At 40.4% G+C, this 16,240-nt stretch overlaps 1 protein-coding gene across 17 annotated transcripts in view; it reads left to right on the top strand.

Annotated features, from left to right (window-relative positions):
* Window positions 1–16,240, top strand: part of DOCK9 (dedicator of cytokinesis 9) — a 335,502-nt gene that overhangs the window by 31,726 nt on the left and 287,536 nt on the right. For 4 of the 17 annotated variants that reach the window (XM_073348448.2, XM_073348414.2, XM_073348424.2 and 1 more), the window contains exon 1: window positions 2,196–3,273. The exons of 5 other annotated variants lie outside the window; for them this stretch is intronic. In XM_073348448.2, the coding sequence (XP_073204549.1) occupies window positions 3,112–3,273 (162 nt within the window). In that variant the 5' untranslated portion in view covers window positions 2,196–3,111. Of the gene's footprint in view, window positions 1–2,186; window positions 3,274–16,240 lie in introns of those variants that run through there. 8 more of the 17 variants (XR_012159418.2, XM_073348484.2, XM_073348494.2 and 5 more) reach the window with 6 other exon arrangements.

Genomic DNA, 16,240 nt, shown 5'->3' with positions numbered 1-16,240 from the left:
TGCGGTGTTCATGTACAGGGCTTAGTGGTTGCAAGCCTCAGACCTCCCTAAGGAGGTGCAGTTCACCGTTGAGGATTTGCCCTTTGAGGGAACAGAAATCTTCAGTGAGCCCACAGATAACTCTCTACATTTCCTCAAGGATTCCAGTACTACATTATGGCTAATGAGTGTGTGTGTGTGTGTATATACACAAGGTTTGAACCACAAGCCCTTCAGGTACCAAATGCAGACAGACAGGGCATCTTCCTACTCTCCAAGTAGACCTTCTAACTATTCACAGAGGAAGAACCCCAGACACTCCAGGAAGAGGAGATTGTCTTCCTTGACACCTATTTCTAGGCAGCACATTTTGACGTGAGCATCGAGAGCATACCAAAACCTCTCAAGAACCAATCCCTATTTTTGGCTGTTGCCTTGCACCTTTACACTGGGCTTGATCTGCAATAACTGACCCATGTGAGCTAAAAGTTGTTAACCATGTCTACCTCAACTATTTCCTGCCCCTCTTCAGGGGCCCTTCTCATGAGAGCCAACTAAAATAAGTGGCTTCAGTGCTCTGCATAGGAGCCATAGAGAAAGCATCTCTAGAGAATAGGGAAAGAAGTTTCAGCTCCCCAATATTTCTTTATCCTGAAGAGAAAAGGATGGGTCTTCATCCTATCCTATAGCTGAAATTAAACAAATATATACACAGTCTCAGGTTCAGGATGATAACACTAGATTTAATTATGCCATTTCTTCAATCTCAAAATTAGTGTGTGGTTCTTGAATTGCAGGATGTGTACTTCCACATTTGCCATCCATTTGGCCCACAGAATGTACCTGTGATTTGCAGTGGGGCCCACTCAGTCAGTACAAGGCCTTACCGTTCCTCTCTCCAGAGCAGTCTTCACAAAATTCCTAGCCATAGTGGCAGCAGGTCTTCTGCAGGAATCTAGGTCGGTCTATACCTAGATAATTGGCTAATCAGAGGCAAATGCCATCAGGACGTCTCTACAGCCCTGAAGTATGTTCTCTAGCTATGAATCTAACTTCGTCTTCTAATGAACTACAAGAAATTGTCTAATTTTGTCATAGATGATAGAATTCTCAGGAGCTCTGATCCACTGAAAATCAACCCTGGCATATTTCCCTGAAGATAGATTTCCATCTCTACAGTTAATAATTACCAGTCTCAGATTGACTCCAGCAACCATGGTTTAGAGCTGTTCCTTAGTTTGCTCATCTATAAAATGGGGATGATGCTTGTCTGCCTCTGAAGTGCTTCATGGCTGGAAAATTCTCTGGACATTTTTTTTATATCTGTCAGGTGACATGGCCTCAGCAGAGCCTGAGTCACTTGCTGGAAAACTTGAAAAATAGCTTTACATAGCAATGTTAACTATTTCACTATGGATCAATTTTTAGCAGAAACATCGAACTAATGTGTCAGTAACTTTTGGATATTTGGTTTGGGTGCAGTGGGAACCATTAGTTGCTGAGATGTAGAATAAGAATTTAGTCCCCTTAAACTGCCTCTACAAAGGGCGGGAAAAAGATGAATTTCTTGGTGTACCTCCCTCCCCCCTTCTTAACCCCATCCCACAGGTGTTAACAAAAGCCTCAGCAACCTGTGAGATACTAAAAATGAGAACCAACTACCATGCTTTCCTGATGCTAAAAGCCTCAAACAGTCCCTTATTCACCTGTTCAAACTACAAGATTTCCTCCAGTTTCAGGATAAAATCCATAGCTTTTAATTCAAAATTAAAAACGTTTGCTCTCATTTCACAGACTAACATAAAATAAGCTTGATTCTGACATACAGTAATTTTGAGATTGTCACTCCACATTTCAATGTGTTTTGTCTTGATTTCTAATACACGAGTCTGCATTTTCAACTTGTGAAAATTACATAACAGGTGACGTACAAAAGAACAACTTTTCTGATTTTCATAATCATTAAAGGCATTTTCACATTATCATTCATAAAGACACCAAAACAGGTTGTGGAATGGGAGTGTTGACTGTTACGATGGATTGTGTTAGGACTCTATACGTGGATATAATACATTATGTAACCAAGGATTTTGTGTACGTATTTAAAATTTCATACTATATTTTTGTTCCAGAAGTGGATGTTAATCTGAACTGGGTAATCATTTGGCCACGTTCGTTTTTTTTTTTTTTTTGCATGATTATTGACTGTTAGCCATTGAGAACTAAACAGTCATTTTCTAGTAGACTGGAACTTATCATAGGTGCAGGAGCTAGGCGTGTGGCAACATCCCCTGGCTTGAAGTGGTTTCCATCAGATACAATTTACAGTTTGGTTCAAAGGCTCTCTGCACTCCCACTATACAAATTGTTTGAGCAACCTTGGAACTTACTGACAGTTTCTCATACGAAGGAGGAGGGAGGTGAAAAGACTTCTGTGTCAATCTTCTGTTCCCTTGTGGATAGCTATCAGCTAGCTATTATCAGTTCAGGCATAGGCTTGTTCGAAATAGGTTTATACAGTAACAAGTAGCGTGTTTCCATAGCAGCTGTAGTCTGATGATTTTCCTCATTTGACTTTTTTTTCCTCCTCATCAGTTTTGAAGGGCCGTATTAAACAACAGAAAGCATATTTAGGTCAAGTAAAGAAGCGTTTGCTAGTACAAACTCTGTGCTAAGCATTCTGGGAGAGTTCTTTCTTGCAGCAGATAAAGGTTCTTTGTGGCTAGCAGCAGAAACTGCAGCACTATCTTCGCAATTTCTTTTTATCTTGGATATGTTCTGCAGATCTTTGAAAAACAGGAATCAGAAGCTATTTTTTAACTGTATGGAATACTTTTTCAGCTGTATCCTACAGTAATAGCATATGGTGAAAGCATCCTATTAGAGAGAGTTTTGCAGCTGAACTGTCATTTTATTTTTCCATCACCTTCCTATTTTATAAGGCTGGATTTTTGGCAGCCTCCTGTTTAACTAAACAAGATTGCATTATAGAAGCTGGTGGCTTTTATTTTAGTGAGGTACTTGATCCTGGACCTGAAGATGATGCAAAGGATAATTGTTCCTGTGGAGCAAAGGAAGACATTCTGCAAATGGAGCCAGGGTTGCTAGAAATGCAAATTCAACACATTTGGAATGGGTTGCACTACTAGTGTGGTTCTGTTTAAAGGCATTTGCACAGTTTTTGAAAGAAACTGTGCTTATATTTGCAAACATCAAGGGGAAAATAATGTCCTTGAATATACAGCACACAGTTTGACCAACGAGGATTCAGGACTACTGATTCATGCATCCCTGGTAAATACTGACTTGTTTAACATAGTTTTCAATTAGTGAGTGAAATTAAAAATCCACATGATAATGTGTATGTAATATCTGTTGTATAAAATGAATTTAATATTGTAGACAATGCACTTGCTGGAATGTGTCATGCGTTGCACATGTGTGCATACAAGCCTAGATACAAAAGCTTAAATGTTTTATAGATTTGTACTGATATAGCTTTGAAGAAGCTTTGACTCATGATAGAGGGTTTACATGTTCCCATAGTCTGCAATTTGCTGTTGTTAGATCTTATAAGGTACTTATCTTACTTGAAATGACCAAGACAGATTACTATAATATTTGGGAAAAAAAAAGAAACCTTAGGACTATTGGTATGTTAAACCCCAATGCAGGTTTAAATTTTTCATTTTTCAAATGAACTTACTATGGGTGGGTTTTTTAGGAAGTACACTACTATAGTAAACTAAACTGGTGAAAGGGGTAGGAGAGTATGCTAGAAGAAAAATCTTTATGGGAGAGCTAATTGCTTTCTAAATGTCTTCTGTTTTTTTGAGGCTCTCTAGGTGTTGTCTCATAGTCCCACCTCAAAACCGGTTTCCTGCGTATCTTCTTCATGCTCCCCAGACTGGTGACGCACATATGCGTCAGATGTATTGTGTCTGGGCCCAAGGGGGTGGAAGTGGGCACCGGTTGCTGACCAATTTGCAAAGTGATTTTGGTAGATTTGTAAGGTTATTTTAAATGCTGTATGCACTGCTCATATTAGCTTCTCTGTTGCTGACAAGCTGCATAAAAGAGCTGGAGGGGTGTGTGTGTGTGTGTTGAGGGTAGATTTAAAGGGCTATTTATGAATACAAGTTTGTGTTTGAGAATCTATAGTGTCTGTTTAGGTGTTTAGGTTGAGACTAGTTGCAGTTACAGAGAGCTCATAATTTCATCAGGGCATTATAGAAATTAATTCAACGGTATGCTTGATTTTTTTTTTTAAAAGTCTTAATTTTTGTAATACTCACCTTGGCCCTTTTTTTTTCTCCCTATGTTCTGACTATAACAAAAGACTTAATCTGATGCAGGGAATAGGGGCTTTCTGAGTATAGGAGTAGATGCTGAAAATTTTGACCATTCTCCTCAAATACATTTTCTAAATTACTCAAGGTATCCTCTACCTTCAGTAGTTACGTTGTATATTTTGAAAGTGTGTGTGTGTCTGTGTGTCCGTGTAAGTAAGTAAAAGCTGACATAAAAAGAATGGCTTCCTTAAACAACCTCAATCAGATCCTCACTGTCGGCCATTTTTGAACCATTGGTCTCATTCCACAAGTAATTCAACACTATTAAAAAATTTTATTTTTTGACTTGGAAAAAATCAGTTTGTCTTGCATTAAAATCAGTATTAACAGTACAAAATAAAATAAGCCATAAAAACAAATCCTTAAGCTGCAGTTAACTCAGATTAGTTATATAAATCCAAATATGTGAGTGTGCAGAGAAATAGGAAAAATTTAAGGCAGGGATGACATTTCATAACTTAGAGTGAAAATTTGTTATATTGCATTTACATTGTCACTTACTCCTTTGCTTTATTTAGTAATTTTTTGTTCCAGCTGCTATTGCCCCAGGGTTCAGTTGATATTGGTTTAGTTCAGCCTTACAAAATTGGCATATAAATGGGTCAGATTAGGCACAAAATTTGCCTGCCTGCCTGTTGCAATTATGGTGATATTTATGTGACAGACATGGAGCTGCTCTAATCTTTGAATACTGTATATTGACCTAGTTATTGGGATATTAACTGTATGAATAGATTGGTTTAATTTAACCAGCAGAAAGGAAATAGTGGCACAAGTTAAATGACTCCATGGTAAACACTTCAGGTGTATGAAACAGTGGGAGAGCAATTGTCTTTGAGGTGTCTGGCTTGCAGGGCGATCTTAGGTAAAATGGTGCCCTAGACGAACTTATATTTTGGTGCCTCTGTCTTATGTGGGCATGGCGCCCCCCCCATTGACCCTAACCTTTGCACTGTGCCCCCTGTGCCCCTAACCTCTGTACCCCCCTCCTGTGCCCCCATGGGGAAACTGAGTTGGATGCATGGAGAAGCTGGCATTGCTGCTTGCTCCCACCCAGAACACTGCTCCTCTGCACACCTGTAGGAAGCTGTGAGGGGAGGAAGCGAGGAGCAACACCAGGGCTCCCTGCAGCCAAGTCGCTTTCTCCACCTGAGCTGTGTAAGGGGAGGGCAGGAGAGCAGCAGCTCCTGATGCTCACCTCACTGCACAGCCCAGGTGGGGAAAGTGACTTGGATGCAGGGAGCCCTGGTTTTGCTCCTTGCTCCCCCCTTCACTGGCCACTAGGGGGACATAAAGGAACGTTTGGGGGAGAGGGGTGGGGAGCAGTATCTGTGCATCACCGCCACCCCCCTACCCCCCAATGTTCCTGCATTGGAAGGAAGCAGGGAAAAATTTGGGCGGCCTCCAATGTGGTGCTCCCCTGCCAGCCAGGAGCAGTTCCTGACACTACACCAGCAGTGCTCGCCACTGCGCTGCCGCATGGCGCCACCCCCCCGACCAGAGCACCCTGGATGGTCGCCCATCCCGAAGGCTGGCCCTGTGCTGATCTTCTGCTGAGCTGTCTTTGTTGATTTGGTGCAGAAGGGTAAAAGCCCAGGAACTGAAAAGAACAAAGGACCTTTGTCTGGCTAAACAGGACACCCCTGAGCAGGGAGGTAGCTGTTAGGAGAGCTGTTCCGGAAAACCAGACTAACACCCACTCACCCACCTGGCGGTCTGAAGAAGCTTAGCTAGTTTAGATCATCAGGTGATGCCAAACCTCAGGTATGAGAAATGCGTGTAGAGTCTCTCGTTTTAAAATTCTCATCATTTTATGCTTTCTTCTAATTTTTGGGAAATAAACAAAATAATTGTGGTTTGTGAGTGTGTGGTGTGTTTTTTTTTTTTTTTTTTGGGAAGGTTGTCTGGTCACTGTATATACCTCTGGTCACAGAAGGGAAGAACAGCAGGTGCTTAACCTAGTTGGACCTGCTTGTTAAGCAGCATGGTTGATATACAGAATACAATAGCCAAGTGTCTGGTTTAAAAGCAGGGAAAAATGAATAATTCTGCCCTAGGAGAGGTTAAGGCATGAAGCTTGACACCTGAGGAGTGCACTCAGAACAGGAAGGGGACAGAGGTGCAGCTCACTCTGCAACAAAGATAATTTAGTTTAAAAAACTCATGCAAGAAGAAATAGTTAAATTTTAAATTCTAGGATCTCTCAATCACACATTGAATGAAAATTTGTACCATTTTCTCTAAATGCAGATGACTTTTGGGAGAAGAATTTGACTTTCCACCCCTCAAGAATCATGTTTAAAAGCTGTGCTTGGAAGGGAAAGGCTACTGCAGGGGTGGGTAAACTACAGCTTGGGGGCTGCATCCTGCCCTCCAGATGTTTTAATCCAGCCCTTGACCTCCAGCCGGGGAGTGGGGTCGGGGGCTTGCCCCGCTCTTCACGGCTCCCAGAAGCAGTGGCATGTCCTCCCCTCCAGCTCCTAAACATAGGGCTCCTAAACGCTGCTCCTGCCCCCGCAGCTCCCATTGGCCACGCCTGGCTGTGCCTCCGCATCGGAGCCAGAGGGAGGACATGCCGCTGCTTCTGGGAGGTGCTTGAGATAAGTGCCACCTGGAGCCTGCACCCCTGACCCCCTCCTGCCCTCCAAACCCCTTGGTCCCAGCATGGAGCACCCTCCTGCACCCCCAGCCTCACCCCAGAGCCCACAACCCCAGCCTGAGCATTCACCCCCTCCTGCACCTCAACCCCCAATTATGTGAGCATTCATGGCCCGCCATACAATTTCCATACCTAAATGTGGCCCTCGGGCCAAAAAGTTTGCCCACCCCTGGGCTACTGGGTTCCTATCACGGAGGAGATAGGCAGGACCACAAGGGATTAGCAAGGCATCACTTTACAGTATCATCTTTTCCCTTTACTCGCCTTGCAGCAGAACGGATGGGTGGATGATGTTTTCTCAAGAGTAAGTTGTCTGCTAGGATTTGTGTTTGAAATGCAAACCATCCCATTTTCGTTGTTTAGGAGACTGGGTAGTCTATAGTATTCTTGAGAGAGCAACCCATTAATTTCTAGAGTAAATAATTGAAATAAAATTTTCTGCAAAGAACCCTGGTCTGGAATTTAAACAGTTTCTTCTTGGCTCTGGCTTAGCTAGCTCTGTCATTTAGCTGTTGATAGACAACTGCCACCAAGCGTTGCTCCCTCCTGCAGCAGTTTTTCTTTCCCTTCCTTGTCTCTAGTTATTTCAAGGCAGATCAGGTACTTCTAACTGAGATATAGTTTTGTCACAGTGACAACAGTGGATTCCAGGAGGTCCCTCTCCAGTGCAAGAACAAGCACTAAGGGCTTTGATTCCCTTCAATGAACAGTATTTAAAAACTTCCATTAATGGATAGTCTTTAGGAAGTGGTTCTTGGGAGAAATCTGTTTGCATAGTTGGATATCAGTGAAATGGCGAGGGAGTAACTAAAAGTCTTGGACCAGGTGCACTCTGCAGGAGTCTCTTTTCTACTATCTATGGTGCTGAAGAAGTCAGGAGGTCTCCACCTAGTATTAAATCAGAAATGGCTCTGCTCTTCCATTGCCTAAAAAAAATTAAGGTAATCTGGAGATAGGATGGAAATTTAGTAGATTTAGTGTGTCTCTGCACGTTGCCATCAACCTTCATATCAATATACTTGTTCTTCCCTTTGGGCCAAGAGTATTTTCAGCATACCACTTTCCCCTGGGGTCTTGTCTCCAGGCTCAGGATCTGCAGGAAGAACTCAGTAGGGCCTCATGCCCAAATGGATAAAAATAATTTAGCCCGGGGGATTTTAAATTTAACCCCAAAAATATTAAAGATCAGTGTCGATTTTCATCATATTGGGTTTTCCTGCCTTTTTCCATATGCCGTTCATTCAATGAAAAGGTCATTTACTAAATATTAAGCACTAATTTTAATTTTAATTCATATTAAGCTTTACAGAAACAAACCATTTTTTTATATTTTCAAGAACCCAAAGAGGAAGTATTAAATTTTACTCAATTCTTTGCCTTCAGAGTTCTTCTTATGTATCCATTGCCTACATATCTTTCATTTCATCTCACCTTTCTCCACTTTTCGGTCTTTGTTTTGCTTAACCCAATTACTCCCTTTGTCTCCCTCCACTCTTTGATTTATTTTTGTTTCCATGCTGTCATCTATACTTGGAAAGTCTTAGACTATATTCCAGAATTCCTCCTTAATAGCCAGTTATTTCTTGAAGTTCTTCTGTATTGGTATTGTTACTAACTATGGGCTTGTCTATGCGGTTTTCTTTCCCTCAGATCCCATCCAAGTACAGGAAAAACCTTGAGTCTCAGTGCTTTTCTGTACCTGGGCTGCTGTTCCTTGAAAACAAAATGATCTCTATCTTTTATTTGGCATTTCTGATTTAAATTCCACTGTTTTTATTGTAACAATGCCAGATTCTCTAGGCAAGGAAAATTCTTCAAAAACAGTATTTTATTACGGTAATGCATAGGGCCATCTGATATGATGTCATTGTGTTAGGGAATAAAACTGTCCCTGCCTAAAGACTTTACTATCTAAATAGATAAAACAGACAAATAGTAGGGGAAAGGGATAGAATAGAAGCAGAGTGAACAATGCGATGGCAGCAAATCTCATATTCTATTTTTTTTGTTTCATTTAAATTAGAACCGTCAAGCAATAAAAAAAAGCGTGATTAATCACACTGTTAATAATAGAATAACATTTATTTAAATAGTTTTGGATGCTTTCTATATTTTCGAATATATTGATTTCAATTACAACACAGAATACAAAATGTACAATGCTCACTTTATTTTTGGTTACAAGTATTTTCAGTGTGTAAAAACCAAAAAAATAGTATTTTTAAATTCACCTAATACAAGTACTGTAGTGCAATCTATTTATCATGAAAGTTGGACTTACAGATGTAGAATTATGTACAAAAAAAGCATTCAAAAATAAGTATAAAATTTTAGAGCCTGCAAGTCCACTCAGTCCTACTTCTTATTCAGCCAATCGCTCAGAAAAACAAGTTTGTTTACATTTGCAAGAGATAATGCTTCCAGCTGCTTGTTTACACGGTCACCTGAAAGTGAGAACAGGCGTTTTCATGGCACTGTTATAGCCAGCGTCACAAGGTATTTACATGCCAGATGCGCTAAAGATTCACATGTCCCTTCATGCTTCAACTGACATTCCAGGGGACATGCATCCATGCTGATGATGGGTTCTGCTTGATAACAATCCAAAGCACTGTGGACCGATGCATGTTCATTTTCATTATGTGAGTCAGATGCCACCAGAAGAAGGTTGATTTTCTTTTTTGGTGGTTCGGGTTCCATAGTTTCCGCATCAAAGTGTTGCTCTTTTAAGACTTTTGAAAGCATGCTCCACACCTCGTCCCTCTCAGATTTTGGAACGCACTTCAGATTCTTAAACCTTGGGTTAAGTGCTGTAGCTATCGTTAGAAATCTCGTCATTGGTACCTTCTTTGCATTTTGTGAAATCTGCAGTGAAAGTGTTCTTAAAATGAACAATATGTGCTGGGTCATCATCCAAGACTGCTATAACATGAAATATATGGCGGAATGCGGGTAAAACAGAGCAGGGGATATACAGTTCTCCCCGAAGGAGTTCAGTCACAAATTTAAACTTTTTTTTTTTTTAACGAGTGTCATCAGCATGGAAGCATGTCCTCTGGAATGGTGGCTGAAGGATGAGGGGGCATACGCATGTCTAGCATATCTGGCACTTTAATACCTTGTAGTTCCCACTACAAAAGTGCCATGCGAATGCCTATTCTCACTTTCAGGTGACGTTGTAAATAAGAGGGCAGCATTATCTCCTGTAAATGTAAACAAGCTTGTTTGTCTTAGCAATTGGAAGAACAAGAAGTAGGACTGAGTGGACTCGTGGGCTCTGATGTTTTACCTTGTTTTGTTTTTGAGTGCAGTTATGTAACAAAAATACTATATATTTTTAAATTGCACTTTCACGACAGATTGCACTACAGTACTTGTATGAGGTGAATTGAAAAATACTATTTTATCATTTTTACAGTGCAAATATTTGTAATAAAAATAATGTACACTGATTTCAATTACAACATAGAATACAATATATATGAAAATGTAGAAAAACATCCAAAATATTTAAATTTCAGTTGGTGATTCTACTGCTTAACAGTGCAATTAAAACTGCTATTAATCACAATTAATTTTTTTGAGTTAATCGTGTGAGTTAACTGCGATAATCGACAGCTCTAATTTAAATCCTTTTAGTGGGGTTATATTAGGAGAGGATTAGGTAAATAGAAAGATAAAGGAGGGTGGGAGGTGGAGAAGAGTGGGCAGGTTATGTTGGAGCAAACAGCCAATCAGCACTGGAAAAAAATATTCAGAATGAAAACTGCAGGAAGCAATGTGACACCTGTAATTTTCAGTGTCCTTGAACTGCTTTCTGTGCTGCTATGCTAGTTTCAGTCTTTTTCAGTTCTGATCAATACTTAATCTTTAAAATTGCTGCTTAGTAATGAAAGCATTGAGATCAGTTGTCAGATTTTAAAGATCTTTAATGTAGCTTGTATACTATGACTTGGTCCTCTAAAGGACTTGGTTAATCAGTATTCGAGAATGTTTCAATTAGTTCAGTCTGCAGTAGAAAAATATTTTTAATATGAAAATTGTGACTTAATTTTTGAATGCGGGATTTCCTAGACGTGAGAGGGAACATGGGTCATGTCATTGCATGGATTCGGAAAGGCTGCATGCCTAGGCCCTGAATGTGGTGAATTAGATAATCCTAACTTTTCAAAAGCAGGATCAGGTATCTACTAAAAACAATCAAAAAAATTTGCCAACCTAATTCTTACACAAAGTAAAATTCTCAACTAATTCCAAATGCATTAATATAACCTGTTAACTCAACAGTATTATAAGCTTTAGATATTGGTGAATGTCATCTTCTGCATAGTCTAGTGACAGAAATACTTGTGAGTCCCTCGCAAATCTGAATACACTGGGATGTCAGAAGGACTAAGGGCTTGTCTACATGGGAGAAATTGATTGGCTTATTCCACTATAGCTATGCCAATCAGCTGTAGCTATTCTGGAATGACTTCCTGTGTGGACACTTTCTTCTTGAATAATATTACAATTTTTATTTCGAGAATGTCTACCTAAGTTCCGTGTAAGCTGTGCGGCTGCGCAGCAGCCTTATTAACACTGTGCAGGAGCTCAAGGAACCTGCCCGGGGAATGGCCGAGGGAGGGGTACCCCTACCCTGGCCCAAACCTGGCCAGGGCGGCCCGGACCCAGCCGCAGCCGGGGCACCCTTACCCAGGCCCAGCTAGGCCCGAACCTGCCAGGGGAGAGGCGCCTATCCTGCGGCTCCAGCCCTGGAGCTGCCGCAGCGAGGAGGGGCGCCTTTCCAGCACACACCCAGGCAAGACCACACCCAGGTGCAGACACAGACTGCAGTCAGATCTGTGTAAGAGGATTTACCCAGCATTCACATGCGCAGCCACTGTGGAGAGAGAAACCCCAGATAATATTGTCTTGCACTGTATAGAAAGATCTGCACTGTGCCAGCTCATAAAAATTTGCCCTCTCCCTCAATGTGGAGACAGAGAGATGCACAACTTCTTCCCCCCACCCACCATATGAATTGCACAAGCTGGGTTATATTATAGACAAGAAATAAGTTTATTAACTATAAAAGATAGGTTTGAAGTGATTATAAGGGATAGCAAACAGAACAAAGCAGATTACCAAACAAATAAAACAGTACATGCATACTAAGCTTAAGATCTTTGAGACTGGTTTCAAGAAGTAATTTCTCACCCTTAATGTTGTTTCAGGCAAGTTGCCGAGTTTCTGTAACTAAGAGTTCCAGTTATTTCTCTTTACATACTAGATTCCTGTCTTAGTCTGGACTCAGCCCTTGCCTTTCCCACCTCTCAGTTTCTTTGTCTCTTCAGGTACTTTCAGCAGTTTCTTTCTTGGGCAGGAAAGCAACAGAGGAGAGTCCCGTTTGCCTTACTCCCCAGCCTTAAAAAAAGATGTACATAAGGCAGGAATCTTTCGTTTTCCCCGTCTTGACCTCCCCTTCGGTTTAGTGGAAAATTACTAGAAGTCCAAGATAGTGTTTAGTACCAGATGGCAGGACCACCTGACTAAGTAGTGTCACAGCTATGTTCCAGAACGCCTCTCAGGAAGGAGAGAGGTTAGTATCTTTAAAGTCTTATTGCTTCTTCCTAATGGCCCATCAATGCAGCTAGTCTGTTGTCTGGTGGGTGTCTCCCAAATATACACACAGTTGTAATTGTTACATGGTCAGTAACCTTTCCAATGACTACCTTTTGAAGACCCATCTTGTGTAAAATACATCTGTTATGCCAAATCCATATCATAAGCATATTTCCATAAAGAATATGGGGTGTAACGTCACAATGTATAATGAGGATTCCAGAGTGCATCATTCTGCACTTATAAGCATTGAATTTTATCTGCTGTTTTATCACCCAGTCACTCACTTTTATGAGATCTCTCTGTAATTCCTTTGGACTTAACTATCTTGAATGATAGTGTATCATCTGCAAACTTTGCCATTTCATTGTTTCATCTCCTTTTCTAAATAATAAATATGTGGAACAGGACAGGTCTCAATATGGATCCTTGGGGAACTCTGTTGTCCACCTCTTCATTGTAAAAACTGACTATTTATCCTACTCTTCATTTCCTATCTTTCAACTGATTACTGATTCACGAAAGGACCTTCCCTCTTATCCTGTGGCTACTTAGATTCCTTTAAGAGCCTTTGGTGAGGGACCATGTGAAATGCTTTCTGAAAATCCAAGTACACTGTGTCAACTGGATCACCCTTATACATGTGCTTGCTGATTTTCTTAAATAATTCTAATAGGTTGGTGCAGCATGACTTCCCTCTAGAAAAGCTGGTTTGACACGTCTCCAACAAATCGTGTTTATATATGTGTCTGATAACTCTGTTCTTTCTATATCGATGAAGTGAGCTGTAGCTCACGAAAATTTACGCTCAAATAAATTCGTTAGTCTCTAAGGTGTCACAAGTACTCCTTTTCTTTATGCTACTGTTAGTAGTTCTGCAGTTACACATTTGAGTTCCTTCATAACTCTTGGGTGAATACCATTGGGACCTTGACATTAATACCATATAGTTTATCAGTTTGTTCTAAAACTTCTATTGACACATCAGTTTGGGACACTACTTCAGTTTTTTTGCCTAGAAAAAATAGCTGTGATGTGGAGTGTCTCCCCACATCCTCTGCAGTGAAGACTGATGCAAAAGAATTCATTTAGCTCCTCTGCAATGGCCTGGCCTTCCTTGAGTGCTGTTTTAATACTTTTGTCATCTAGTGGCTCCCAGTGCCTGTTGGGCAGACTTCCTGCTTCTGATGAAAACTATTTTACTGTTGGTTCTTGCATATTTAGCAAGTTACTTCAGATTCTTCGTTGGCCTGCTTAATTATACTTTTAAATTTTACTTGCCAGAGTTTGTGCTCCTTCCTATTTTTTTATTAGCATTGACATCCAAATGTTATTGATGCAGAATAGAAAGAAAAACGAAGACACTTGATCATCCTCTTTGTCAGGAAGCGAGATGTCTTTACACCTACCAGTGTCCAGCAGTGACATTGAAGACCTCTTAAGTAGGCATGCTGTGACCAGTAATGAATGGTCATTGAAATGGTCTGTCACAGAGCTAATATTGTGTCATTGGGGGACTGCTGTGATAGATTACACCAAATGCATGTTCTGCTTAACAGGTGGTGTGAGTCCGGGCTCATTACCAGATGCTTCTTTCCTTTGGTGTTCTCAGATGTCATTGATCCCCAGAATAGTATGCAAGATCAAACAGGATAGAACTGTGGTCATCCTGATAGCTTCTTACTAGCCATGACAGCTTTGGCTACCAGGCCTGCTAATGAGGTCCATACAGTCTCCTCTACACCTCCCGGTCTGCTGAGTCATCCCATAATATTCTAGAACCAAAATCCGATGTTATGCCTTATGGCTTGGATGTTAGCTGGTTGAGTGCTATCAATAGACTGCCCTATTAGATTCAGAAAATTGTTATCCACAGCAAGACATCTTCCACCAGAAAGACTTTCTCGTCCAAATGGAATTTTTTTTTTACATAGCAGCAGCAGCAGCAGGGTGGATTTGATTTAAATCACTAGTCAGGAAGACTGGATTTAATCATGGGTTTCTACATAAAAGTGCATTCTTGTTGGTTGTTATAACCTTCATACATATTCTTCACAACTCAGAGATAGATATAGGTTTCATTTTTAGAAGGTACACACTATACATTTTTAAACAGGGATTTATTTTGGAAACTTTTCAGATTATTTTTACAGCTATATCAGAAAATGAATGATTGGTTATTTCATTTACCAAAGATAACTGAAACAGATATTCATGAAGTCATTGGGAGGTGATCTCCAATTCAACAGGTTAATCAGTAATATTTGGAGGCTTTTCTTGCCATGCTGTATTAGGAAGAGAACATCACCAGACAGACATTGAAATTGTTTTATTTAACTAAAACAACAACGTTATGTATTCTGGATTTTTTTCAACAGCAAACCTATAATTTAACAAAACAAGCATATATCCCTTGTTTCTCACATTTGTCTCTAGACTTCTTGTCCAGATCTATTTCGTCCCCAACAATCTTCTATTCATTGAACTTTTTGAAACTTTGCACTTTTAGAGAGGTAAGGGATTGACTCTGTGTACACAAATTTGTAGAGGGACAATAGAGTTGAGGTCTGTTATTTTTCACCTCTATTTATTTTATTTTAAAAACATTTTTTGCTGTTAACAGGCATGTTACCTCTGGAAACACAAATCCACAGTTTGAGAACTGCAAAACTAAGCATCTCTGATGGTATCTTCTAGACTGAGCACTGAGTCCCATTGGGTAGATAGAAAGATTAACCTAAATAATCTATACAGAAGTCTGTGGAACCTCATAAGATTGGGTCCCTAATCCATGAACTATTGGAACTCATTTACAAAACTTTTCTTCAACATTACAGGAATCTATTGTCTCATACCATAGAATTAGAATTTATAATCCCTATTCCATGATGAGATATCTTTGAGCTATAACGTATCTTAATTAAAACTATGTTTAGATGGGATTTTTTTGATAAAATGTTTTTTGAGGGGAAAAAAAACCTATTCTTTCCCACCCCCCCTCACCCCCAAATCATTGATATTTATCCACCCTGATCAGTAGGCCAAAACAATAGATCTAGTAGAGGCATTGATACTGAAGATTCTTGACAATGTGCTGAACTGGCCTTTACTCTTAAGACCACCTTGCAGCAATATTGGCATGTCATTGCCTGGTATCATCACACTCAATCTTCTCATATCCATTAGTATCAAAATTCCTTACAGGCCTCTTTCATACTTACCCTTTGGTTACAGACCTGACTCCCTTGTGGGATCTCAACTTTGTCCTCTTGCATCTCAGTCTTCTCTGAACCACGGACCAAATGCTAAGTACATCACCTTATCGTCAAGATGGTCTTTTTGGTGGCCATCACTTCAGCTTGGAGTCACTGAGGTCTAAGCTCTCACTGAAGGATGCATGAGGCAGTTCAGCTATAGGGACAAGGTGGTTTTAAGATTACACCCTAAGTTCCACCTGAAGGTCCGTTGAGACTTGCACTTGAGCCAATTGATAACCTTGCCAGTTTTCTTCCTTCAGCTTCACTTCATGTTTGGAATGAGGAAACTGCACACGCTGCATGTCTCCAGTGCTGTGCAACATTACCTTAATAGGGCCAAGGCTTTTTAATTGTCTCCTCGCTTCTTTATGGCTGTTACTGGCACACCT

Source organism: Lepidochelys kempii, chromosome 1 (genome assembly GCF_965140285.1).
Source record: "Lepidochelys kempii isolate rLepKem1 chromosome 1, rLepKem1.hap1, whole genome shotgun sequence".
In the NCBI taxonomy this organism is placed as follows: domain Eukaryota; kingdom Metazoa; phylum Chordata; order Testudines; family Cheloniidae; genus Lepidochelys; species Lepidochelys kempii.
This window is presented reverse-complemented; position numbering and strand designations above follow the sequence as displayed.